The 27,218-nt window shown below is 35.4% G+C and overlaps 1 protein-coding gene across 1 annotated transcript in view; it reads right to left on the bottom strand.

Annotated features, from left to right (window-relative positions):
- Positions 1–6,055: 6,055 nt before the first annotated feature.
- The window catches only part of LOC113983963 (polypeptide N-acetylgalactosaminyltransferase-like 6), a 257,358-nt gene continuing 236,195 nt past the window's right edge, over positions 6,056–27,218 (bottom strand). Inside the window, exon 5 of the mRNA XM_039384404.1 lies at positions 6,056–6,102. Coding sequence (XP_039240338.1) covers positions 6,056–6,102 — 47 coding nt within the window. The remainder of the gene's footprint in view (positions 6,103–27,218) is intronic.

Below are 27,218 nucleotides of genomic sequence, written 5' to 3'. Positions count from 1 at the left end.
ACTGGCCTGTCTGCAGCCCTTTCCAAAGTTCCAGCGAGTCCCTTTGAGGTGTGATCTTTCCTACAAGAGGGAAAGCAACGGAACCCCATTCTTCCAAGTTTAAGGAGCACTTCCAGTACCTTTATCAATGACAGTACTGTTGCAATAAGATTTATATAGTAATTGGAGCCGATTTTAACCATGGGGATCTCCTTTACCAAACCTTCGATGTCAAAATTAAAGGATGGAAGCAATTCGTTCCATCCATCCTCAAGGTCTGGACGTCTCCCTATAGAGTAGCCTAACACAGGTGTAAAGATGGCTAGAATTATAAGACAAATTAATGAAATAGCCATTGTTTTTGTTATTATTTCTTCTTGTTCTTAAAACAACCCTTTGTTTATATAAACAAAGCTTCCTTGGCTGCTTTCCCAGACCTGTTCCCAAAACAATAGATTGGTTGCAAAACAACACCGAGCTTGGCTGTCTTCCCGGAAAATGTTTATCAAAACAAGCCAAACTTAACCAAAATATCCCACTCCTGACACCAAGAATGTTGTGCAAGTTTCGAGCTGGCTTCCCGCCAAGTCCCCCGAAACTCGACAACGAGGACCCGCCTCCCAGAGAGGGAAAAGAGAAAACAGAAACAAGCAGCCAAAGCTATAGCAAAAATATGTATATATATATATATATATATATGTTTTATATATGAGACAGATACACAAAAGGAGAATACCACACACCGGGGGGGGGGGGAAGGGGGGAAGGGAAGGGAGAAGGACAAAAAGGGGCAAGGACCGCACAAGTCAAACAACCAGCCGAAGGCAAATTAGCAAAAATCTCACCACTTCCCTTCGAACAGGCAGGATGGCTAGACACGGCCCTTGGCTCTCCCCTCACGGGTGGCAGATAACAGCAGTCACTGTAGGCCTCGGCTCCAGATAAGCCCGACCGAAACAGGGACCCACCGTTCTCGAACCTCGCCGGAAAGGAAGGGAGCGAACTATCTTATCCATGCCTTATTTATACCCTAGGTTACGTAAAGGAATAGCATGGAATACTTCCTTGGTCACCTTCCTAGTTCCTTCCTGGTTACAAGCTGGTTTCCAGGAAGGCCTAGACTGAAACCACCACAACTGCACAGATGTACAGGCAGGGAGATTTCAATTCACAAAGACCTGGTCTTCTGTAAGCAACACAGGTGAAACTGTAAAGCAGAAAAAATTTCCTCTGCATTATTTTTATATCTTCCTCAATCCTTCCATGCAGCTTCCATATAATTCCAGAGTATCAGAGTTGAATAAATGAACAATTTAAAGCCTGAGAAGAAATTAGAGTCAGAACTGCCTCTCGTTTCTTAAGAATCATTTCTGTGTTCACTGCATTGACTATGTCTCACATTTACTGCAAATATGCAGAAAAAATGCTAAAATTCTGCAGTTTAAACTGAGTAAAACGATAGAACACATGCGAAAGGAATTCCTCATCTTCTCTTTGAATATATATAACAGATTAAATGAACAAAATAGCTGAAATTGTCAAAAGGCATGTAAAATGGCCCATTTCCTTGTTGAAATGTCACCGTTTTAGTCCTTTAGTCCACTGTCTGGTTCGTTCAGCATAACCTCAGGGATGCACACCGCACCGCAGGCTGGGCAAAGGAACTCCCCTCCTCATAGCAGACTGTGAATGTGCTAAGGGATCTAATATAGAAACAAAACAACTGTAGGTTTTATCTAGTGTGACAGATGTATCAGGTAACATCTGGCCTGTTGGCCTGATCAGACAGAAGACCCACCAGCATTCCCAAATCATGAGTTCCTTTCCCTTTACAAGTGTATGCACTATGCAGAATTTCATTAGCACTGTTCACTAGGAATCAAGATAATTCATTGAGGTTATCTTCTGCTTGACAATATTGCTAAAATATACATCCTATATATATATACATGTTAGATGATGCTGACCCAATCAGGCTTATCAGGTGCAAGGAAATCAAAGCTGGAAATCAAGAACCTGGCTGTGACCATGTTGGAAAGTTCTCTCCGGTCTTCTTGATTCAGAAACATCACCTACAAGCCTGATGATGCAAAGAAGTTCTAAACAGACCTGTTCATGACAAAGGTGTCTGAAAAAGTGGCTGAGCATATCCCCAGTGATTCAAATAGCTAGACTGGCACCAGCAGACCAAATCCTGCCTGCCTGGACCCTGATACCTACAAATCCGAAAGGTAAATAACTCAAAGCATCAAGAAAGAAAAGATTTTAATGCTGACCATTCTTCACATAATTGAGGTACTAGGATTATTATCACCTGATTGTTTAAGATCTATGGAAATGCACATAAAAGTTGACATAAATGCTTTAACAATATTTTTCTCCTTATTTAATTCAAAACTTATTTGGATTAAAACCAAAGATCTTACTTGAATTGCTTTTAACTAATTATGTTGATTACATTTTAAGAACTACATTAATTATTAAAGACATTAGAAGCCAAAAGCACTTGACTGTCCTGCTTTCTGTGGCACACAGGTGGAATCATTAACCAACAAGAATAAAAGAAATGGAATCACAGTGATTAACAAAAAAAGAACAGCAAACAATAGGAAGCACGTGAATTTGGAAAGAGAAGTAGAAGGAAAAACATAAAACAAGAGCATTTATTGAGAAGAGGTATTTACTCCTTCAATTCATTATTTTCTTCACAGTTTTGTGACTGTTGAATAGAAAATATTTACTGATTTATTTTTTCCACAGGGAACCACAAGCAGTAAAACTGACAAAATGCACCATAAGGTTCAGTATCCCAAATATCAACTCACTAGATAAAGGAAGAAGAATGGCCTACCTATTCAGACAGTTCCATTAGTCTAGAGATTCTGATAGCATCATTTCTTCCGGCTGTTTTCACATAAATGATGAAAGCAAGGGTCTTTCACAACTTTTTCCTCCTACACAATTAAGTTTAAGCCAAAAATGTTTACCACTAGTATCATTTGTTCTGCAAACTGTGTTAAAAACTGCAAAGCAATTTTAGCTCAGGTCAGTCCATCAATTACTCTTTTATCCATTTCTCACTGAACAGGAGTGAGAAGTACTCGTTTCAGTATTCAAGTGCCTCTCACCCTTCAGCATGCCAGATGAGACTCTGGTAAAGGCTTTACAAGTCTTCTATATCAGTCCAATGAAATAGTATTTCTAAAAGCTTTGGAACCATTCCAACAGTGCGGTTCTGTTCCTGCCAGCATCTTCACACTAACAGAATCTTTGTTTTGGTCACTGAGATGTTTGCATATTACACATGCAACTAATAACAGATGAATGCTCACAGTGCAAAACTGAGATGTCTGCTCATTAAGTCAGCGAACACTTTCCATCCTTACTGTCAAGTGAGAATAGTTTCCAATTGTTTAGGACACACAGAAGTTAAAAATTAGAACTTCTAACAGGAAGAAAAAAACCATTCAAATTCTGAATGCTTACTGCCTGGTTTTCAGTCTCTTACATTCCCCTGTGCAGCTAATAATTTTCTTGCTTTAAGAAAGAAAACATGCTTTCCAAGGAGAATGAAGAGGGCTAAGAGGGCTGAACTTAATTGGAAGACTAATTATTCAAAAGGTCTCTGGATGTCTGCCAGATTCTTCTCAGTCACACTCACTGCAGTCTTCAGGAGCTAAAAAAATAAATCCCAGTGAACCCCTCCAAAAATTAACTGCAACATACTGGCATTTAATATACATAAAATAAATCAGTAAAATGTATTGAAGACAGAAATGTCATTACATTTTAAGATAATTTTTGAAAAGAAAAAAGTTTCCAAATTACTTCTGCAAACTCATCACTGTGGTAATGGAAAGTGTGTCTTTGTGAAAGCACACAAAACAAAGAAACATTCTGCCACCTTTGAATAGCAGAAATTCAGAGTCTGCAGGCTGGCCAGCTAATCGTTTAGTTATTGTTATAAATTGTTCAGACAATTCAAAGTGAGCAATGAAAAAAAAGACATAAAATGCATATAAAAGTAATAAGTGAAAATCTCTACTTCCTTCAAACATCATTCTGCCTTATTAGTCTCTTACAGAGAAACCAAAAAAAAAAAGTATTGATGATTACAGTGCATGTACCTATATTTACAAAGAAACAAAAAAAAAGGGAGCTGATGGACTTTCTAAAAAACACCAACTTTTTTCAGCATTACTTTAAGCTTCATCCTTTTCCATTGCAGTTCTACGCCATAAGAAAAGATTGTTTAACTCACACACATCAAAACATTAGAATATAGTCAAATACGAGAAGGAACCTGCTCCAAACACAGACACACAATTTTAAGTGGAGCCTGGGATACTTACATAAATGTACAAAACTGTTGACACTAAAGTTTAAACAGTTTTTTAGTTACTATATTTAAACAAGGAATGAGTATCCTGAAATGCATCAGACAAAGCATCGCCAGCCGGTCGAGGGAGGTGATTGCCCCACTCTGCTCTGCACTGGTGCAGCCTCACCTTGAATATTGTGTGCAGTTTTGGGCACCGCAATATAAGAAAGACATTAAGCTATGAGAGAGTGTCCAAAGGAGGGCAACGAAGATCATGAAGGGCTTTGAGGGGAAGCCTTATGAGGAATGGCTGAGGTCACTCAGCCTGTTCAGTCTGGAGGAGACTGAGGGGAGACCTCATTGCAGTTACAACTTCCTCATGAGGGGAAGAAGAGGGGCAGGCACTGATCTCTTGGTGACCAGTGACAGAACCCAAGGGAATGGCTTGAAGTTGTGTCAGGGGAGGTTTAGGTTGGATATTAGAAAGAGGTTCTTCACCCACAGAGTGACTGGGTGCTAGAACAGGCTTCCCAGGGAAGTGGTCACAGCACCAACTCTGTCAGAGCTCAAGAAATATTTGGACAATACATGCAGGCCCATGGTGTGACTCCTGGAGACGGTTCTGTTCAGGGCCAGGAGTTGTATTCCATGATCCTGTCCCCTGTGATTCTGTGAAGTACACACACTAAACACCAGGCTCGAGTCACACTCATATAATTCCAACAGATCAAACTTCCAATCAGATGTGGTACCATGACAAGTTTTTGTGACACTCTTTGCAGTCACTAAGACTGATGGATTTACTCCTTTATCCTCACAGTGACAGAAACCAATAAAAACACAAATATATCAATACACAAAAAAGCATATATGGCCACATAGGTAACAGAAGATCTCCTTCCTTTCTTAAAAAGTGTGTTTGTACAGTGCCACAATTTATAGAAATGCTGAAATAATACCATGAATATCTGGGACATCTGCATTTTAAAAAAATGTAGTGTCCTATGAGGAGAAGCTGAAGGAGCTGGGGTTGTTCAGCCTGAAGAAGAGGAGGCTCAGGGGACACCTCATCACTCTCTACAACTACCTGAAAGGAGGTTGTAGCCAGGTGGGCATCGGTCTCTTCTCCCAGGCAACTATCAGTAAGACAAGACAGCATGGTCTTAAACTCTGCCAGGAGAAGTTTAGGTTGGATATTAGGAAGAAACTTTTTACAGAGAGAGTAATCAGACACTGGAATGGGCTGCCCAGGGAGGTGGTGGATTCTCCGTCCCTGGAGGTTTTTAGGATGAAACTGGATGTGACACTTAGTGCCATGGTCTAGTAACCACGGTGGTGTTGGACTTGATCTCAGAGGTCTTTTCCAACCCAGTGGATTCTATTCTATTCCATGATTCTATTCTATTCTAGTGTTCATATTTTAGAATTAGGAGATGTGTGAGATCTATTTTTTTTTTTCCTAACCATTGTGCATTCAGTAGTCTGGTCTTTTCAGAAAGAAAAGTTTTCAAAGTCATTAATATCTCTAGAAGCAGAACTTGATGGACACAGACAACTGTTTTTCTTTCACTATAAGCTTCTCAGTGCAGGAATATATCACTTTTTGTCATCTGTACCTCCATTATCAGTTTCAGTAAAATGATTTACACTGGGTTCCAGTGAACAGAAGGGAAAAGGAGAAAACAAAATAACAATGAAGCAATTGCTTGTATCTTTGATCATTTCATTGACCCAGAAATCCTTGAAGCACAGATGTCATTTCAGGCCCATGAATAGTATTATGGCACCAATGGAAACTGCTCCTAGAAGTGTAAGAGTAGAAGGCTTTTTCTAGAAAAAGGACTAAAAATCTCAAGCATGAAGCACATAGTAAGGATCTCAGAGATTTTAAGTAAAAGGAACTCTTCATATTTCCTCATACACTTTTTACACACTTTATAAATACCTTTTCTTTTTTTAGCTAATGCAAGTCTACAACAGGGATTCTGAAGGTCTAACTTACACTTAGAAAAATTGCATTGAAGACTGACAGAAAAGCCTATTGCCACAAAAATTTGTACCAGTTGGGGATTTAAACATCTAAAGAAGTGTAAATAAACAAGACATTAATTTACATCTGGACTAATATTCAATTCACTTCAAGGGTGTGATTAAAACACAAAAAACCAACCAACCCCTCCCCCAAATTCCAAATCCTAAAACATTCCTTTAATTAGGAGTGGAACTCATGCTCATTTTGTCTGAACTCATGCTGCAGTTAGTCTGAAAATGAAAAAACAGACTGGACATATATACAAAGGGAACAACCTCTCATTTACTCCCCTTTACTGCCTATTTAGATGCAGGTCAAATAAAGTTGCAACACTAACACCTTCATCCAATAAAAGCACCTAAGGAATCATTAAAGTGGTGCATACATGAAGGTGAGCCAAGAAATTTCAATCTGCAGGAGCTAATATATTTCTAAATCTATAACAAGGCTTCAAGATGGACAACTGCTTACCTCAAATAAAATGGACTAATTTTTAAAATTGAATGAAAATTGCATTGAACTACTATCTTGAGAATTCATCCGTCAACCTTTCAGAACAAAATTCATGCTTCAACACGGTCCCAAGTAAGGACAATAGTGTAATCAATAAAAGTCGTCACATGTTAGTGGACTTTGTTAATTCTTAGAATTCTGGCTATTCACTGATCACTGAAATGCACTTCACATGTTGAGCATGCACTGACCCACATCAAGTAATATGTACTTTTAAAATTTTAATAATGAAAAAATGATACAGGTAAAATATGGCCTCCAAGGCTCAAGAAATTGCCCTGCATAGAATTTTATTCTTGCAATTTATTACTTATTCTAAAACATATTTTGTATACTACCACTGACTTCATAAAACTACCATTTACATTTATTAGCTTTAGTAGAACATTTTCTTTATAATTAATGGTATATTCTAATACAGTTAAACCAGAATAATAGTTCGGATTTCATCTTGAGGCTCATTACATTGCTAATCTCAAAGACCATGGATGACAGCAGTTAATTCTTATGTTTTGATGCTCTTTTAATATTTGTCTGCTGGAAAAAAACCCACAAGACCTCCCTAAAAATGTAAGGTGTTTTAACAGTCATATGTAGTTTCCTGTTTCTTTACACAGTTATTAAAACTTGAATAAAACCTCTTTACAATTGAGCCAATCCTATAATTAGTCAATTCTTCACACCTTGCAGAACTGTGCTACACAAAATATTTTTCTCCAAAAGGGGTATGTACTATCAAATTCTAAGGATTTAATAAAACAGTCAGTTAGCCAGGGAGTATTCTGATTTAAAGTTTTCAAAATCTTATCTTTGACCTAGTTGTATTTTGCTACTTTAGGTATTTGCATGAAAGACATGAATTTCTTTTATGACGACAGTAGTTTTAGACAAACAGATGCTCCCTCAACTATGGTCACTGCATATTACTGTGTAAGATTGTTGTTTACATTTTTCTAAAGCCTCTTAGACTATTACTTGTATGTAGAAAATCTGAGACAAATAGAGTAGTCTTTGGCTTTGCAGCCAACACCACATTTAAACAGAAGAAACAAGATGGAGAGAGCACAGATCGTCTCCATCGAAAGGTAAAATAGTTATTTACGAAATAGTTTCAAACAGAACATTATGGTCTATAAGTATCTCAGAACGTGTCAATGAAAGTACACGAATACGAAGAAAGAATCATTTAGGTGTACCAATGCTTTAAAGGAATGTCTTTGCTGTAGTACCATCAGAGCTGGCAAACAGTGTTTTCTTTTGTGAGAACTTACCCTTCCCAGCAGCACACAGGATTTTGATTTAGATCACTCATAAAAAAATACCTGATTGAACCAACTGAACTGATAATAGTTGGCAATCATCATCTAAAAATTTCACAGAAGGAACAGACACACTGGAAAAACATTCAATTCTTATAAAGGAGGGCTACAAATATTACTAGGAGACTGGAGCATCTCTCTTAAGAGGAAAAGCTGAGAGAGCAGTTCCTGTTGAGCCTAGAGAAGAGACAACTGAGAGGAGATCTCACCAGTGCACACAAATATCTTAAGTGCAGGGGTTAGTGGTTCCCAGCAACAAGATAAGGGGCAATGGACACAAAGTGAAACACTGGAAGTTCTACCTCAATATGAGGAAAACTTCCTTACTTTGAGGGAGACAGATCATTGGAACAGGCTGCCCAGAGATCCTAGGCAACCTGTTCTAGATAAACCTGCTTTACTATGGGGTTTGGATAGATGATCTCCAGAGGTCTCTTCCAACCCTAGCAATTCTGTGATTTTGCTACTGTGAATAAATATTTCTTGATTCATTAAATATATAATCATAGCATTAAGCAATTGTGCCTACTGATCTATCACACTGATGCAAATAACACACTTAGCACAAAAAGATTTTCACATACAGTCGGTTGCAGCTATTGTTGACAACTGGAGAATTTTATGGTACTCAGATATAACTACAATAATTAGTTTACTTACTTTCTCATTTTAAAATCTTTATCAAACAGACATATTTGGAAATATTCTGAAACCTCTGAATACAGCCCTCTGGTACAATTAATCATTACTAAATTGTATTCAATTGTGCTCAGCTTCTTCCTTAAGTGCCAAATGGAACTGTATAGAAATGTGCAATAGGCACATGCTGGGCTGCCTTGCTCATAGTCATCCCAGATTAACAGGTAGGGAGAGGGGAGTATTTGTGGAAAGATACTCACAGCTCAAGCACTGTGGCCAAGTGCTCAGCTGTTAAGGGCTGTGTTAAGCCAGCAGGGAACCTTCAATTTCACACGTGAAAGGATGAAAGTATAATTCCTGTGCCAAACCTAGGCCTCAAATTAAGAGTCTGATGCATCTCTAATTCCATTTGACATGAAACACTCTCTCAGAAGGGTTAGCTTATTAAACTGAGCTCTATTTACTAGAATTTTATGTGTAAGAAACTGGAGGGACAGACCCAATAGGAAAATAAAGTTTCTTCTTTACTCCCCAAGGACTGGGAAAGAAAGAATTGCCAGAATTTAGCATTTAGGAAATTTGATTCAAATGAACCAGTCAGTTGTTAACAGATAAGCACAGATCTGAAAACGAGGACTCAGATGTCAGAATGTCGAAACTAATGTGCATCAAATTTTTAGTTCAGAATCTGGCCTCCTGCCCCAATTAAAGAGAATCTGGTAAATACAATGCTCAGATAGCAAATACAGGTAACGCCATAAACCTCTACACTGTCTGACCAGGCGACTAAAAAGTACTGAAATAAGCCACAGCACATCTGAAGAAGCTTTCATTAAATCACTCCTGTGAAGAACCTCCTAGCATGGAAAAAATAAAGAAGCACAATACATACTATATTAAATAAGGAAACCTGGTCTAGTTGTGTGAGTGTGGGGGGTGTAGCTGAGGAGGGACCTCGGTACCAGCTCAGGTGGTGTGACAGTGACTGCCAGAGTAGCTCCTGGATGGCCGGAGGGGAAGTTTCCTTAACACATAACAAAGGAAAGAAGTGGCAATCGAAAAAATAAAGTTGTTTCTTTTTTTCATTATTATGTTAGTAATACTAACATAAAAAAGAAAAGGAATTTTTAAAGAATATTTACAGATAGAGCAAAACACCAAGAGACTGTTTTTCAAGGTCAATGAGTAGCCTGTTGCTACTGCTTATTACACAGCTGAAAAATCAGCATACATACATCAATAGGAAGCAAATTTGCAAGACCTGAAAGGTGCAGCAATATTCCTTCTTCAAGTCAAAGAGAAGGCAGATAAACTAGAATTCAGAATCAATACCATGCTGACAAAATATTTCCTGGTAAAACTATCAGCTCGTGACAATGAATTCTTTTATTTTATTTCAGAGCTTAGTAAGAGAGACCCTATAATATAATGACATATATGATTATATGACATATATATAATATCATGACATAATACTCTTATTTTTTAGCATTGACTCTAACTGCTGGGTGAGGTCTGCACCGACTGAAAAAAAAGAGCAAGTGTGGGCAGATGTGGCTACCGAGGCATTTTGGTTACCAAACCAGGAGGTTAGCTGCTTTTCTCCTCCTACGCAAATGCGTGTTACACACAGTGGTCTCTCTCCAGGTCTGCTACTGCAGTTGTCAACTCCCTTCCTTTTCTATGTGCTGCCTTGGTTGTTCTACCTTTTTTGCACAAACAGGAACTCTCTGAAAAGTTCCCAGAATGTAGGTTTGCCTGATGTATTTTACCCACTGAAAAAATATCACTGACAGATTTAGTAGCAACACTTATGCAGTATATTTGGTCAGAAGCCAATGAGGCTACCAAATTTTGTGCTAACTAAAAGTTTGCCGAAAAAGTTATTGTTGAGAAAAGGCTATTATACACATAGATCAAAAACCAATCTAAAATAAGGGGAGAGCTTTCCTTCAAGTTTAGTCACACAGTGTAACAAGATAAAAAAAAATCCAAATTAAATTCTTGTTTATCTGGCCTTGCCATTTTCCCAGTATGACATGTTCTTTATTTAACAGTATAAGTCAGTCATAATGAAATTAGATTTTGCTCTTCACCCAAATAGAGAAAAACGTCACATTTTTATTTTCTTGTTCTATAAAAGCATACTTATGAAAGGCAATAGGTAAGGTCTTGCATTTCATTGCTGACTCATATGCCAAACAGAATCATTAAATGAAACTGTTTCTGAAGAGACTGAATTTTAAGCAGTATATTAGAGTTGTAAATATAAGCCAATGGCTCTTGCTATGCAATCCATTACAGATCTGCTAGGTAATCAAAATTCAATAAGATTTAATCCACTGACATCCAATAAACACATAAAACTAATGCTTATAACAAATAGTTAGAAATCACTATCCTTTGCCTACCAATGAAGATACCTATTTAAGACAAATATCAAAACTAAGAACTCACAGTTCAAATTAGACCATTATTTTGACTAATTCAAGTACTCAATTTTACTTCAAATTTAAAATCTGGAAACTCTTTCATTAACTTTCTTTAATTTTACCATCAGCAACATTTCTGATTTGGATGTTCTATAAATGATGGCTGTTCAATAGTCACTGGTATAATTACAACTCACATAACTGTTCAAGTGAGATTTGAATAGTCTTATTTTGAGAAAGTTTTAACCTATGGTGTTAGTCCAAAAGCATTAAATACAACTGCAAAGAAAGCACTTAGGTGGTATAATTGCTCTGACTTCCACATCATGTTTTCAATTCATCTTTAATTGTGGGGAAATAAATGTTTAAATTATGAGTTACTGTCAACTCCTTTCCTTTGCAGATCCTTGTGACCATGAGCTGGGCAGAGGAAATAGCCTTATATGATGCAGTTCATGTGCAAACAGAGAAAGGAAGAAATCAGAAAAATTTAGTAATGTCAGTGATATCAGTCATTATAATGTTGCCTAAAATCAAAGGAAAATTCTCTGGACAATTTAGCAAAGTAAGGTAGAGAGTAGGTCTTCAATTAAGGCCTTAAGTGCATAAAATACATTTAGCACAAGCACACAGAATGGTTGTTACAATTTTATAATACTGGCTAATAATAATATCTAGCCATTATATCATGGTTGTGTCTAGCCCAAAAACTGTCCGTTCCCTGGACCTCCCTCAGGCCCTTCCCCAGGCCTCCTCAGTATGAGTCAGAGGTTCTACAATCCCTCCTTCCTCCATATCTTCCTCTTTGTCAACACCTCTTGTCCTGCTTGGAACCATTTCAGGGATTCTGGGCCTTCTGGATAATTTTGTCTAAAGTTATATCAAACAATACATATATTATGTTCTTTTAGGTACATTCCCTATACACTAGCTGTTCTTGCTAAAATCTTTCCTTGAAAAAGAACATTAAACAGAATTTCAAGAATTTGGCATGAAGGGTGACAAAGGGTGGTTAGTTACTGTTATTATAAAGTGTTAAAAGCTACATTAAAATTCTATATACTAGGATCTAAGGATCTTAAGGTATCAATAACAGTGATGCAGTTTATTGACAGGCCTGCCTAAAGCAGCCGGAAGACCAGAAATCCAAATGTACCTCTCAAATTTTATAAACTTATATAATACAAGTCCAATACACTGGATTAAGTATATATACAGTAAAACAGGCCACTAAATCCCAAGTACACTACTCTGTCCTTTGGATTTATGCTCTTTTGTTCTCAAAGACTCATGCACAACTCTGGTTCAAGAGCATCTGTAGGTCTGACAAAAGCAGACTCACACCTACTGGACACAAGCAGTTTGTCAGTTCCACAGCCTGCATATCTCTAGACAGTAAAGATTTTCCCCTCTATTCTTATTTTGGAGTGTAGTCCATAATTAACTTAAGTGGCATAACATGAATAACAATGCTTCAGATGGGAAAGAACATGTTTAAAAATGTTTTAAACCTCAATTTCTAATTTTTCAGTGACAGTCTGGGTACTTAAATTTATTTTTACTCACAATCAATTGAAGGCATAGATAATAGAATTTAAAAAGAAGTAATTAGTTAGGCAGTTATATCCAGTAATTTGCTACTGTAATTACACATATAAATTAGAAACAACCCTTAATAAGGACATATTATTAATAGAGCAACTGGCATTGGCAGGAGACAGTATGGTATGTCAAACTTGGGGTGTGAGAAACATGAACAATTTTTATACCTGTGATCTGAATTTCTTTTCCATCAAACTGTGGAAAAAACAAATTAACGCATAGCCTGTGATATGCCAAGAGTATATCATTAATTATTTCTATTATTTATTTCCCTTTTTCAGTTTACATATAGCAGATGGTAGCTGATAACATGTCAGCACTCATAACTAAATCACTCAATATCACATCTCAAAAACGTTTAGAAAGTAATTTCTTTGCTGAGCAATGTATTTTGGTCGAACAGAAGTTCATGTGAAATTTAGTAAATTGTTCTGATTAAACAAAAATTGAAGTCACAATTTTCATTTAAAATACTTGAAATCCAACAGTTATCATGATTTGGAGTTTACTTTTGTTACTTTAAGTGCGAAAAGGAGCATTTTCCTTCCAGTGAAATTAAATGTTTTATGTAAAAAAGAAAATTTTATGTAATGTTTTAGTCATGTTTAAAAAAAAAATCTTTTCAAACTGGTTTTCCAAATCCTTGATTTAGTAAAAAATCAGTAACTACCCATTCAGATTTACTTATCATTAGAACACTTTCAATAAAATTCACGTTTTAAGATTTGAATAAAAGCAAAATAAATAAGAAGAAACTAACTGGCTACTAGCAGTCACACAGAAATTGCTCTTTACTACAAGCAGGCTTAGCTAGAAGTAAACCATCTCTGAGTTCAGGTCTACATTAAAACAGGCCTCTGCTCACGTACACACACATATATGTACGCATGAATAAAAATCAGCAATATCTGCTATAGGGTTTTTTGTTTTGTTTTGCTTTTAATTGCATATCACTTATTTAGCAATCAAAACCAATTCCACATATGTAAGATCAAGTCTAATAACTTTCTTACCATAATGTGAAGATATAAATAGCAGGAAAGCAGTGTACCTTCTATATTTTGGAAGTTGTCTACATTACTGACTCTAAATCCAGTGTTTCCCCAGTAACTCAGGCCATCAGATCCAAAATTATATATGTTTAGGTAATGCACCATGAAACATTTGCCCGAAGCAGTTCTCTTGAAAGATTTTTGTTGGGATCCTGTTAAGCCTTGTTATGCACCACACAGTTATTGCAACATAAAAGCCTTCCTCACTAAAGTCTAATACACTTAATTCTGATGTTGAATCTCTTTTAAAATGAGGGGGAAAAGCCCTTAAAACTTACCTGTTTTATACTAAAAAAATATTACCCCAACTTTTAAAAGGATATAAAATGATCACTTTCTTTCACCATCAATTCCAGAAGAATGTCTTGTACTCCCAGGAAGCACAGAGAGGACTAATGCTTTTCTTCAAATTAACTCAGATTTATATTACTCAGAAGGGTATCTTCTTTTCTTAAGAGCTACATCACTTATTCCATGAGGTTCATCATACTCATTAAGCCTGAACACGCTTAACAACTACAATCACAGTGTAAATCATAAGTAGTATAAAGATATAGGTTCTGGAATCTCATACACAAAAAAAGCAAAATATAGGTGCACAAACACGTAATTTCACAATTAAATGAACATTTTACATATTACTCTTTCAGTGGACTTAAAGAAATATCTGCCATTCTATATCTAAACAGATTTAATTTTCATTACTTTTAACTGGTCTATTTAAAGGGGTTTTAACTTTGTAACTTGACATTTATGCTTCACTAGGGAGTCAGGAATAAGCTTCTGGACTCCACTGAAAGTTTAGTCAAGCAAAATTCAGACACACACTACACACTAGGAGTAAAGCATATTGTATATGTGTTTCAAATTTTATTTGTAAGTTTCTTACTGTTTCCCAACAGATATAAAAAGAAACTTGATTTTCTAATCAACTTCCTTTTAATACAACATTTTCATTCAGATCGAAATCAAATGCTGAACTTTTACAAGCATTTTTGGTGCAAAGAGCCTTTTTCAAATACTTTAGACTGTGAATAAATCTAGGGAGCAAGGAAGAAGGCAACAACAATTTTCTTTTAAAAGCAAGCTCTGCTATGGTTCATGATGCAATGTAATAACGGGTATACAGGATTAGACTAATCAATCACTTGATTCATCTATCCTGCCTCTAAAAGCCAGGAAAAAGTAAAGAAAAAATAAGGGCAAATGTACACAGTACTTCTTTGAGACTTTAACAATTTTTGTTAAAGGTGTTTTCAGAGTCATCTGGCTTCTATGTATTTCTGGATGAATTTTCCAATTTTACCTTGAACCCGTCTACACTGTAGCAAACACAGAATTGCCCACTGAATTCTGCAGCTGCATGATCTATGTTTCATAAAAAAACTACCCTTCCTTTGGCTTGCTTAGAAATCAGCTTCTACCAGATTCAACTGATATTTTCTATTGTACAAAATAGATAAAGTTTATTAAAGAATGGGTGCTAAATATATATTCCCATCGCACTCATGTGGAGATATGCAAGTACGCTTAATTACTGGCAGGCAAACTTGGACTTTGCAACACCTATTTATCATCAAGATCTGCTTATAACAGTACATTTCAAAGAGAAGAATGCCAAATTATGTTTCAGCACATTAAAAAAAATAATGCATAAGAAATTACAGAAATTCAGTTAGAATAGGGAATAGTACAGCAGTTGTCCTAAAGGAGAATTCTAACCAAACGTTGTCGTGATTTAGAAATGGTACTCCCCAATTCAGTGCCCCCACCGACACTCGCCCAAACCACTCTGCCACTCAGAAGAGAATGCCCCTCAGAAGAGAATGCCCCTTTCCCCTGTCCCTGGCAATAACCTGAGGTGACAGAATAACATCTGGGCCTTAGCTACAGCCCCTCACAGCTACTGCAAAAAATTAACTTGTCCCGGCTGAAACCAGGACATATGTCAGCCAGAAATGCGAGTTACACTTTAAAAGCTACAGTGATTTGAACAGATAAGACAAATATCCAAGTAAATTGATATATTCTTAGCAAAAAATTAAAAACTCTTGCTGCTGTTGAAGAATGTCTCACCACTTCTTTTAAGTGTTGCTGCAGGAAAAAACTTCTGTGAGGCTGAAGTACAAGTCTGTACCATAATCACAAATCTAGGATTACAGATTTACAACAGCAGTTACATCCTTTGGACTGTTGTTGCATTATCTTGCTTTCTTGTTAATAAAATTGAAAATTAAGACTAAAACTTTAAAAAAAAGCTAGAATAGATCTCAGAAACTCACTTCATAAAAGGGAAGTGTCCATGTTTGCAAACATAAAATATTTAAACCCTAAGTATTTGATTTTCCTCTTACATTAATTTAACTTACACAGCTATCAACTGATACCACTAAATTATCTACCTCCGAAGTACATAGTTATAATGTGACTAGGATTTTTGGCACACATGACTATGACATAATTATGAGGGGTGTCTGGTCAGCTCTGCTGTCCAAGAGATGCTACTGAACTGCCAGGGAAACTTGTCATTGAAAGTGAAACAAAGTATTCCGGAGCATTCAGTCAAAATACTGGGAAAAAGCCCAGAGCTTTTTAGTCACCTCTCTTTTAAAGAATTTAGAAAAAAATATATAATTGCTTAAATACACCTAATAAATTATATGCTGAAAGTATCTGGCAGTTAAAGCTTAAAAAATTAAATTAAAATTTTATATATATATATATATACACACACACATATACACTAAAGTTGCATAATTTTACAGGTTTCATTTATGTTAGAAAATCAGTGACATAAAAGATCCCCCATAGGGCTTCAATTTGAAAAGAAAAAAAAAATCCAACATACAATTAGAGATTTTCTAATGCCTTTGTCCGTGTGCAGAGGAATGCATTTTTATTATATCTCAACTGTTATAATTCAGAACTAAAAGACCAGTGAAAGATATGCTGCGTTTCTTTCTTCAGAAGAAAATGGACAACTATTTTTTTAAAACAAAATGAAAAGTCTTGTTCCTGTTGACTTCTACTATCAACTACATAATCACTGAAGATCCATTCTCATGGAAAGTTCAGAAAATACAATATCTTTGAATGAGAAATATTTCTTTTATGAAAAATGTCTTTCAAACTGAACTCAAAATTACACACTGTAGTTTCAGGAAAAGGAGATTATTTAAGCAATAACTCACAAAAAACCATATCAGGACGCACTGTCACTAGTTACAACACTGCTATTCCTCTTGGGGAAAGTCTGAAAAAACATATGGAAGCTATGTTGATTTGTCACATTTTGTCCAAGTCCCTTCTTTGACCTTTATTACTTTTAGTACAGATGCTTGTATCTCAGTGAGGTTTTCAACTACTACTATAGTATATTTAAAATCCTTATTTCCTGCAAAAGCATAAAGCTTTTCTCATGAAAACAAAACCTGTTTCTTCTGAACATATGAACTTTTATGAATAGGGTTTTTTTCCCTGTTATATTACAAAATTGTTTTCTCAGTATTATTTAATAGCAACTGCACAGAAATAGAGGATTATGCTATGAGGAAGATAAAATAAATTAAGGGAAGTAAGCTTTGAATAGGTGTGACATGTTTCAGAACAGCCTTATTTTCAGTGTTTGTGTTAAAATATTTAGTCTAAAAATTATAGAATGAGAGTTGACTCTTTCTTAATGTTAATTTTAAAGTCCGCACTACAAGTACTTTAGGAAAAACATAGACATACACTGTAGACAAATGGACATTTCTTGTACTTCCAGACCACTATGGATCCTTTCAATCTTCATTGTCTCTCATGGCAGAAGAAAGGGCAACCCTTGTGAAATGGTGTCCATTTACATTCAGTCGAGAGTGGAAAAACCCCTTTGACATAAAACTAGGGAGAAATTTGCAAGCTTCCTTTTTTGTGAAGGTTTGTGAAGAGTACAACTGAATTGAGGAAAAAGTATTTTGCTCCATTTTTTGCACTTTTTTTTGGGACTCATTGGCTGCTTTAGTTTCATTATATGTCTCATATCACATGTAAGTGATATCTACATACAGTAGCCATTGAGAATTATCATAAGCACAGCTGCATGTACAAGAGTAGTTTCACGTATGAGCTACTAATTTATGCAAATATCATTTATGAGTTTTTAAACTGAAAATCGTATCTTGACATTCTCAGCCCCAATGAAAATGATCCATTTCTAAAACTACTAAAAGTGTAGCAAACTGTGAACTGACAGCAGCATCAGCTTAAGAAATATTTAGACCAGGAATAAGAAAGGAAAATAAAATAGCTTAATCCCATGCAAAAGAAAGTAGCATATAGAAAACAAAGAGTCAGCATTCCTTACAGAAAACACGCTTATTCAATTTCTAAACCAATTTTTAAAGTCTAAATATTACAACACTTTTGCACTACGGAGAGTAAGGATTAATAGTCCCTACCACTGGATACACTGTAGACTTAGGCTAATTGCATAGCAGGACATACATTGAATGACATTTTTCCACATAAAACCCTGAACTTCCTGAAAAATTATGTTTGCCAAAAATAGAAATTTGGAACTTAAATTTTTTTGACACACAAAAATTTCCAGTAATTTGCTGCTTGCTTCCTGTTGTTGTTTTTCTTCCTTCAGATATTCTACTTGTAGCGAAGTTATTCACTACAGATGAGGCATTTACCTTCCTGTTACTACTGGCACACTTATACAGGCACAAAATTTAATTGTACTTCCAAAATTACCCAAATGAAAACTAGAACCATGAAAGAAGAGTGAAAGAAGAAAAGGAGAACCCAAAAAGCAGAAGAGCTCTGCAGGCTGGTACCAGTTAACATTTCACTTTTTTGTTTTGTTAATCATGCCATCTTTTTTTTCCTCTTTTTATTTTTTTTTTTGGAGATCATCCCTCTCTTAGTATATTGTCTTGTCAGAGCCTGAAGATTATCTGTACCCCAATGAAATTTGCATGTGATGAACACATGTTCAGAAATATTCCAGATCTGTAAGACTGATGTAATTTTTATGATTTTAATAATCATAACTCAATTTTATTGACTTGTACATTTGTGAGGAAACTAATTAACTTTTAAATGTAGCATCTCCTTGGGGGAAAAAAAATGTGTCAGAGATGGAAACAAAATTATGATTCAGAGCTCCCAACCATGATATAGTGGTGGTGAAATTAATAAAAGTGAAGACAAACAGAAGCAACATTAAGTGAAATTTGGCTTTAATTCTGATCATATACTTAGAGACTATCAAAGTCTATATCATAACCTATGACTGACTATTCCTTTTTGAAAAGGACAAGTGTATTTTAACAGTCCTAGATTGAAGATTCCATTAAATAGAATGTGGATAGAGCCACAAACACAGAAACATACCACCAACAACACTTTAAAGAAACAAATCAAGTTTAAATATCAGTTTTCAACATGTTTCATTCCTAATAGCACCCAAATGCTATTCACTAATAGCACTTAGGTGTTTTAAAATTTATTATAATCATACCACATATTACTATAACTTTCTTTAGAAATATAAGAATAAAAGGTTGTTTCCAACTTATATGTAAAAATCAGTATGAAGAAACAGAACAGAAACACTGTTTCAAAAATTAATTCTCTGAACTTAAATCCTTGAATGATGTGGTTCCAACAACCAACATTGGACAGTAATGAAAGATGACTAACAAAAAATTAGTTAGACTTACAAAACTTTATTTGGGGGGTGGGGAGGGTCCATTAAAGTAACCTAAAAGTAAAAATATAAGATGGAGCTAATCAAGTTTGAGACTGTGTTATATCAGGCTCTGTACATAGTAACAAACATTCCCTGCCCATAATATGCAATTTCATCAGAAAAGAATGGCTATTGAAAACATAAAATATTGTTACCAAAATATACACAGCAGGTCAGTGGCAGAAGTCACTACTGCACAGTCACCTGAATGCAAGCTCAGTGCTGTTTGCAAGGACCACCCTTCTCACACATCAAATGCTGTAGGCAAGAGACAGTCCACAAAAAATCTGCATTTTAGGCCTCTTTTATACTTCTGTGTTTCATCAGCATCTACCACCTCTGTGCTAGTCACAGGCCTTCTCTGAAGTCAATTTGCACCAATACTTGCTGTATTCCAGTACCATAACTGTTGTCATAACTGAAGACAAATAACACAATTTTGTACTAAATACTGAAAACAATACCTTAGCTCCAACTGCATACCAATGCAGAGATACTGTGCTATAGTTGCTGATATTCGACAGATGGTACAGATTATGCCCTTGCAGTTTATGACACTAGTAGAACTGATTATATTGCACCATAATCAAGTCCTCAGCTGAAAAATAAGAGCAGATCTTACAGCACCTGTACAAATACCTTCCAGCTATGAAAACACAACTTGGGATCATCAGTATAGTCAAGGTAGAAACTTTCACAAATAATGAATGAGTTCTTTCATTTCGATACTGTAAATTTTCACTACTCAAAACTGAACCATTTTGGAAGAAATAATACATTTTTTCTGTCCAAGATAAAAATGAATTTATCATTCACTCAGATTTATGACTAAGTTGCACAACTTGGATTTGAATTATTCTACCAATCACATCATTGTGTGAGTTAGGTCATTTTCTTCAGGATAATCAGGTTAGATAAATTAATCCTTTCTGCTGGTACTTCAGCCATGGTAAAATGTGCATATGCAGTGGGGAGCAGGAAGATCATGAGTGAATTATTTATGTTTTTATTAACTTTTTTTAAATGCCCCTGATTCTTCTCTCAAATCTTATATTCTTTTACAATAGAGAAGAAAAAAAGAGAAAAGAGTAGAACCCTAACGTAAGACTGATGATGTCAACATTGCAGAATGAAATAATCAGTTCAAATGGTACTCTTAAGAGTAACTCCACCTAAGATAATTTCTGGGTAAAAACATGTCTGAATTTTTATTAAGATTTGAAAGAGGGAATTAGCATCAAAAACTTTTTGATGAGTTCTGAAATGACAAAACATGGTTGAAATTATAGATATGGCTGCTCAAACATACATTATTTTGTCATGTAAGCACAATTTCCAAATACTAACCACAACCAGTATGGGTTTTTACCTATTAAAAAAAATATATCTATTTAGGATACAAAATTTCTTCAAAGGCTTCTATGTGGTGATAATTCAATGTTTTAAATACACCTTGTTAGGAAGTTTGTGCACTGAACTGTGCTGAAAACTACAGCAGATGACTTCATATGGAATTCCTTAAGAAATGTAAAAAGGCAGGCAGGCAGGCATTTAAAGAGAAAAAAAGTGACAACAAAACAAAAAGAAGAAAGTTTCCCTTTATCAATTAGATATTTTCCAAAGGTTACAACTTTCCTGAGCTGAAATAAGGGTCTAATTAAGCCGGCTGTAAGAAAGATGACTAGCCATCATGACAAATGCCAAATCTGTAATATCCCTTTTCATCTAACTGCAATGTCAAAACCCAACAAAAAACCCAACAGTTTGTGGGAGGAAGAACTTTCTGTTTTCATTACCAGTTACCAATTTCTTTGTAAAGTTTGAAATTTGTGCCCTGTTCTTTAATTTACTAATGCACTCTGGAATTAGATTAATAATAGAGAATTGCTACAGGAACTTTGGATATTAATTTTCTGACAAAGTCTGTTATTCAAGGTCACTCCTACAGTTATATTTCCTTGTGGGTAGGCACAGGTGCCTACTTTTTAAGGAAAATCATCTTTTTCTGGCTTGTTAGTGTCAAAAAGTATAATGAAGTGTAAAGAGATGCTTGGCAAAACTTTCACAATGCATGACCTTTCTGTGGCTGAGATAGCATTTGCAATATTGCATATTATTACCATCTAAGAACATGTTTATTTGGCATCTACTAGAAATGGGCTACATGCCATCTTCACAGATGGTTTTAAGTGTTCACCACCAAACTATCACGTAGCTTAAGAAACGTGAGAGTCAAGGGCAGAGTTTCTTATATGAGAACATTCACGTGTTGTCACATTTATCTGCCATTGTAATTCTGCTGTGAGCTAAATTAATCTTCAAAATGTAAACCTAAATTTTGAAGACAAGGAAAGAAATACTTGTTAGAGTGACCTATGAGAAAAGAGCATGAATTCAAATGCCTTGAGTATTTTCTGCAAACAGTTCACTTGCCCTCCAAGGGCTTTAAAAGTAAATACTATCCTATTGTAGAGATGAATGATTGCACAAATTGAATGATATTTCCAAAGATGTAACACAATCTGCTGTGACTCTTGGAAACAGAAAACAGGTGATACTGACACACAGTACTGTGTATCTCCTGTTCTAGATGCAGAGATTTATCTGTCTCCAGCTAACTTGCACAAAAGTTGAATGCTGCAAAGAACTGAAACTTTTCATGTTTCAAACAAATGCTTGCCAAACCAAGTCTGTTTGCAGAAAACAGTCCGCATCAATACTTCCTGAGACTTTTAAATGAGATTTTCCTAAGGTTCCAATGAACAGAGCTGCATACTGACAGGCACTGAGTAGGACTAGTAAAATGGAAAAACACCTCCTTTAGTTATATTAAAACAGTGTAGCATTTGAGTTTACCTGGATATAAAGGTCTACTTAATTTCTATCACTAAAGAAAATATTATGTTCACTAATGGCAAAACATGAAATGAGAAATTTTACAGTTTATTTTATAGAATACTGTAATCAGGAGAAACGAAAAGATAGGAAGTGTACCATTTCTAGGAAGAGTTTGCCTATACTGTAAAATCAGATACCAAGGCTTTCAAGCCAGCAATTTGCCATGAGAAGATTCCAAACGATGCAATTTGTAAAACAAGATTGGACTTTTTTTTTTTCTTTAAGTTTTAAGAATGGAGAACCAGACTTCTATTCCCTCTCCTGTAACTGATATTTATAGTGATCTCAGAGAAACGGTAACTATGCTTGCGCCTCCAAATCCCAATCTACAGAACTGAGACAGTAATGCTGGCCTCCCCAGAAAAGTACTTCTCACCAACAGTTTGAAGTCCATTGTGTCAGAGTCAAGTATTACAAGCACACCATGAAAAACGTGCACAAATGTAGAACAACACTGGGGATCTCTCTGACCAACACCACTTCCAAACAAGTGAAAAATAAAAAATTGATTTCCATTTCAACAGCTTGTACCATGCTAGCCTCTTTAAAAGAAACATTTAGACAGTGCTGCACTGATTTCCTGTTGAAAAGAACTGATGTTCGCCAATTTTGAATATGTCTGGTTTCAGAAAATGGGTTTTGCCCATGATCTGATTCTGGTGAAGTTTGATGAAAAAATAATACATAGTGGCATAAAGTCAGACTTCAAGGCTATATGGAATGACTGGAAGATACTAGAGGACAACTAATACATTCATAAATATTGGCCATTTGATTTTATAACATTTGACTGCAATCTCTCTTCAATTAAGGAACGCAGTCCTTTTGCATAGTTAGAGATATAATTTATAATTTTTACACATGCCATCAAACCAACACCAAAAATGTTCTGAAAGGTTGTAACCGATCTCTGTAATTTCCCTCAGTCTGTTCACGTAGTGTTTGTGAACTTATCAAGACTCCCATGTATGAATTTCTAATAACAATTGCCCAATTAACTTACACAAGTAGTTTGTGCTTAGTAATGGCTTCATTGAAATACTCAATGTCAAAACTTGAGCAGAAATAACGAGCTTCAAATCTGAAATGATGCAAGTACAGCTTTTAGTTTCCCCAGAATTACAGTTTAAGAAACTTTTAAGAAGATAAATCAAGCAATATTTTTAAAGAAACTCAATTTTTTTTATAACTATCTTCATCAGTAAACAATTTTACTAGAAAACGCATGAAAAGCATGCTCAAAATATATTCTACATAATTCAGACAGTTTCTTATTGAAGTTTAGACATGTTTTAATATTTATGCTCTGGAGCCAGCATTGAAAACACAGCAAAATAGCAAAACCACTTAACCACATGGAATTGTGACTAAAGAATATAATCTTTTTAACACTTGAAACCCATTATAATGTTTCTCTGTTTATCATCTACAAACCCTTAATCCAAATCCTTTAATAAACTACGACTCATTAAAAAAAAGAAAAACCAGCACTTTCTAGTTAATATTTTCTACATGTATACCATCATTTTGGTTGCAATACATATATTCTGAGAGAAAACGATAGTTGACAATAACTGCCTTTTTTGTCCCCTCAGAGAAGAATCGGCCCTACTTGAATTCTGCTTACAGCTCTCAGATTTCCTTGGAGAACTTAATTTAATTCCAGCTGCACAAACTGATAATGAAAACCCTAATTTCCTCCTCTTTTTTTCTCCTTTATTCTCTTCTGCCAATATTAGTTTTCACTAACTATGAAATCCTAAGTTTCCTAAATGGTGAAAATTAGACACTTTCAGATTGCTTTCAGCTCCTTATTTCAGTGACAGTTTTCAGCGGAGACATTTTGGTGTGAGTGACCCATTACCACTCCCAGAATAGGAAGAAAGCTTTAGTACAACTAGTGATATATTTATTATGCAAAAAACCCCCACAAATGATTATCAGGATATCAAAACTTATGCAATGGGCTTGCTCTTTGGAGTCTATATGTGATCTTTATACTTAGACCTGAAGCAATCTCAAAACCCTGTCTTTTGTCACCTTATGAAGAAAAAAATCCTTATGTTAAGATTCAAGGCAGCAGAAAAGCCTTGATGATGGAAGTCTCTACTATGTTCAATCAGAAATTGGGACAAATATAAACAATTTTATTTTCCAAGACATTGTATGAACATATTTCCATATCCAATTATTATTAATATTCATTTGTAGTTTGTTCTAGATGGAGGAAATATATCAGCACTATTTTAAAGAAATGAGGACAAGAAACAGCCAGTTGCCAGGCTTATTGCCAGTATTTGAGAAAGAGGGAGGTTTGTGGAACAAAATCCAGTCAATATTCCTTTTGAAGATGGCAACTTGAACCGAGTGAAAAGCTTTTAGTACTTCAGTGGTGCTTTGAGTACTTCAATAACACTAATAGTGTATTTGCAATATTGCAAAAAAAGTCTCAAAGCAAAGCAGCTTCTCAAATAAAATGAAATTTCCTCTCCTTCAAGGGAGACCAGTACAAGGCTTGGTGAATGGAACAGGAAAATGAGTCAGTCTTTTAATGACGAAGTCTTACATCATTTATTCTAAGGCCTTTCGGGTAGGCTCTAAAACTTCAGCAGTGACTGAACTGAACTGATGTTGAAGAGCCTGTACTGCATGTTAAAATAACATATGTTTGCCCTAACATAACTGTTTGAACTTTCTCCTCTTGCCATTAACCTGCATTGTCTAAAATCTCAGTTAATAGTTTCCCTCTACCACTTCAGGAGCTTTTCAATATGTGATTGTAAAAGGCTTTAAAAGAACTGCTGCACAAGTGTAATACATTGCTACAAAATACTTGGTTTGACTAGGATATGCCAAACTGGGACAGCTGCTTTATTAAGTCGTCCCAGGAAACTGATTCAGCTAACAATATGGAATAGCAATAAGTGTTACTGAAACAGGACACTAGCAGCATGAAATCAGTGTAATTGGGATGATTTTGGATAGAAATAAGTGATGAAGTGATAAACAGAAATAAATAGTTAACCCTTATCCTTTAATACACCAGTTGTCAAATGCACAATTAAAGGATAGACATAAACTTGAACACATGAAGACAAGACTCCAGTACAGCTGGCTTCAGAAGACCTCAAACCAAAGTTTCATGAAAGGATCATGAGTGGAAGAAGATTTCAGTCAGAATGATTAGCAATCTCTTAATCAAACTGAGACACTCTTCTATCAGAAGAACAGTGAAAATCACTGTTTAAATGAAAACACTAAACAAGATAGTTACTTAATACTTATAAAGACAGTTGGAATTAAATGGTATTGTACAATCCAGTAATATGTGGTGTACAAATGCATGCATCATGCATGCATACATACACGTTCAAATGCAAACCAAATCCAAACATACAAACTTCTACAACCAGAGTAACAGTCATATCTTCTACTTTTTATGCCCCAAATACATTTCAAACACTCTTACAAATTATTTCTCATGCTATTTACAAAAAACCCCCAATCAAACATCAGACATAACTGAATTAGTGAAGTGTTGCAACACAAAAAATAGCATCAGCGTTCCTAAAAAAAAAATCCATATTTATCCATAATCTAGATTAATATTTTTAAAATGGTATTGTTGCCCCAGAAACATGAATGAATAATCCTGCACCTTACATCTGTTCATCATCTCCAGTCAACTGAGTCATTATGATTTTGGAGCAAATGAAGCCTGCTCTGTGGGCCAAATCATTAATCAATCTTGCCATGTCATTCAATTTTTCCTTCAGTAGCAAACCAAACCCTAGACACCAAGTTTGTAAACTACACCCAAGAGGGTATCATAAGCATAACAAGACTTTTTTAAAAGTAAATAATAGAAAACAGAAAAATAAGATATGGGACAGGCAAGGCATATGGATACTAGAGTACTATAATAAGCATTCTGACTCTCAACAATATTTTCTTTTTAACTTCTGCAAGATAAAATTTATCTGAGCTGGTTTACATGAGAATTTCACAAAGACAGTATTTTCTCCACCCCCCATATAATGCCATCTCATCCTACATAATGATTTTCAGACAGTTCTTGAAGCCATAGGTTTGTTTTTGAATTTGTTTTACATTTGCTCCAACTTAAACCAGTTTTTACTAATTTTATTGGCAACAAACTTCTATTTATTGTTAGAGCTTTTTTTTGTGTATATATTTTTTGTGGTTTGGTTTTGGTTTTTTTAAATAAAAAAAGGGAGGAAGAAAGAGAAAGTGTGACAGAGAGATATCTTTACATGTTATCTTCCAAAACCCACAGAACACCCATATTCTTTCCTCAGAGGAAACATGATCAGGAGTTCATATAGGACAATAACAAAAAGTGGTAAGTGCAAATACCAAAGTGTGTTGATGCTGATGTTTATGAGAAACTAGACTAAAATTCATGTAAATTCCTCAGGCATCAGCACATTTTGAGGTGGTTTGCTCTTCTGTTCCATTCTCCCACCCCACTCAAAGGAATAATTTGTTTTGCACTCAACTTTAAAATTAATATTAATGGGAAATCAAAGTAAGAAAATAACTTGCGGAAGGTCTCTCTCTAACACCAATCTTGGTTAGGGAGATCAAGAAAAGAAGTAGATGACTGTGTGCTCTTTTAAAGTGTGGTTCAGGAGACCAGCCTGCAAATCCAAAATCAAAAAGAGAAAGCC

This window comes from Pipra filicauda, unplaced genomic scaffold (genome assembly GCF_003945595.2).
Source record: "Pipra filicauda isolate LSUMZ 115617 unplaced genomic scaffold, ASM394559v2 scaffold350_size761097_pilon, whole genome shotgun sequence".
Taxonomy (NCBI): domain Eukaryota; kingdom Metazoa; phylum Chordata; class Aves; order Passeriformes; family Pipridae; genus Pipra; species Pipra filicauda.
The sequence above is the reverse complement of the archived record's forward strand: the minus strand, read 5'-3'. Positions and strand labels throughout refer to the sequence as shown.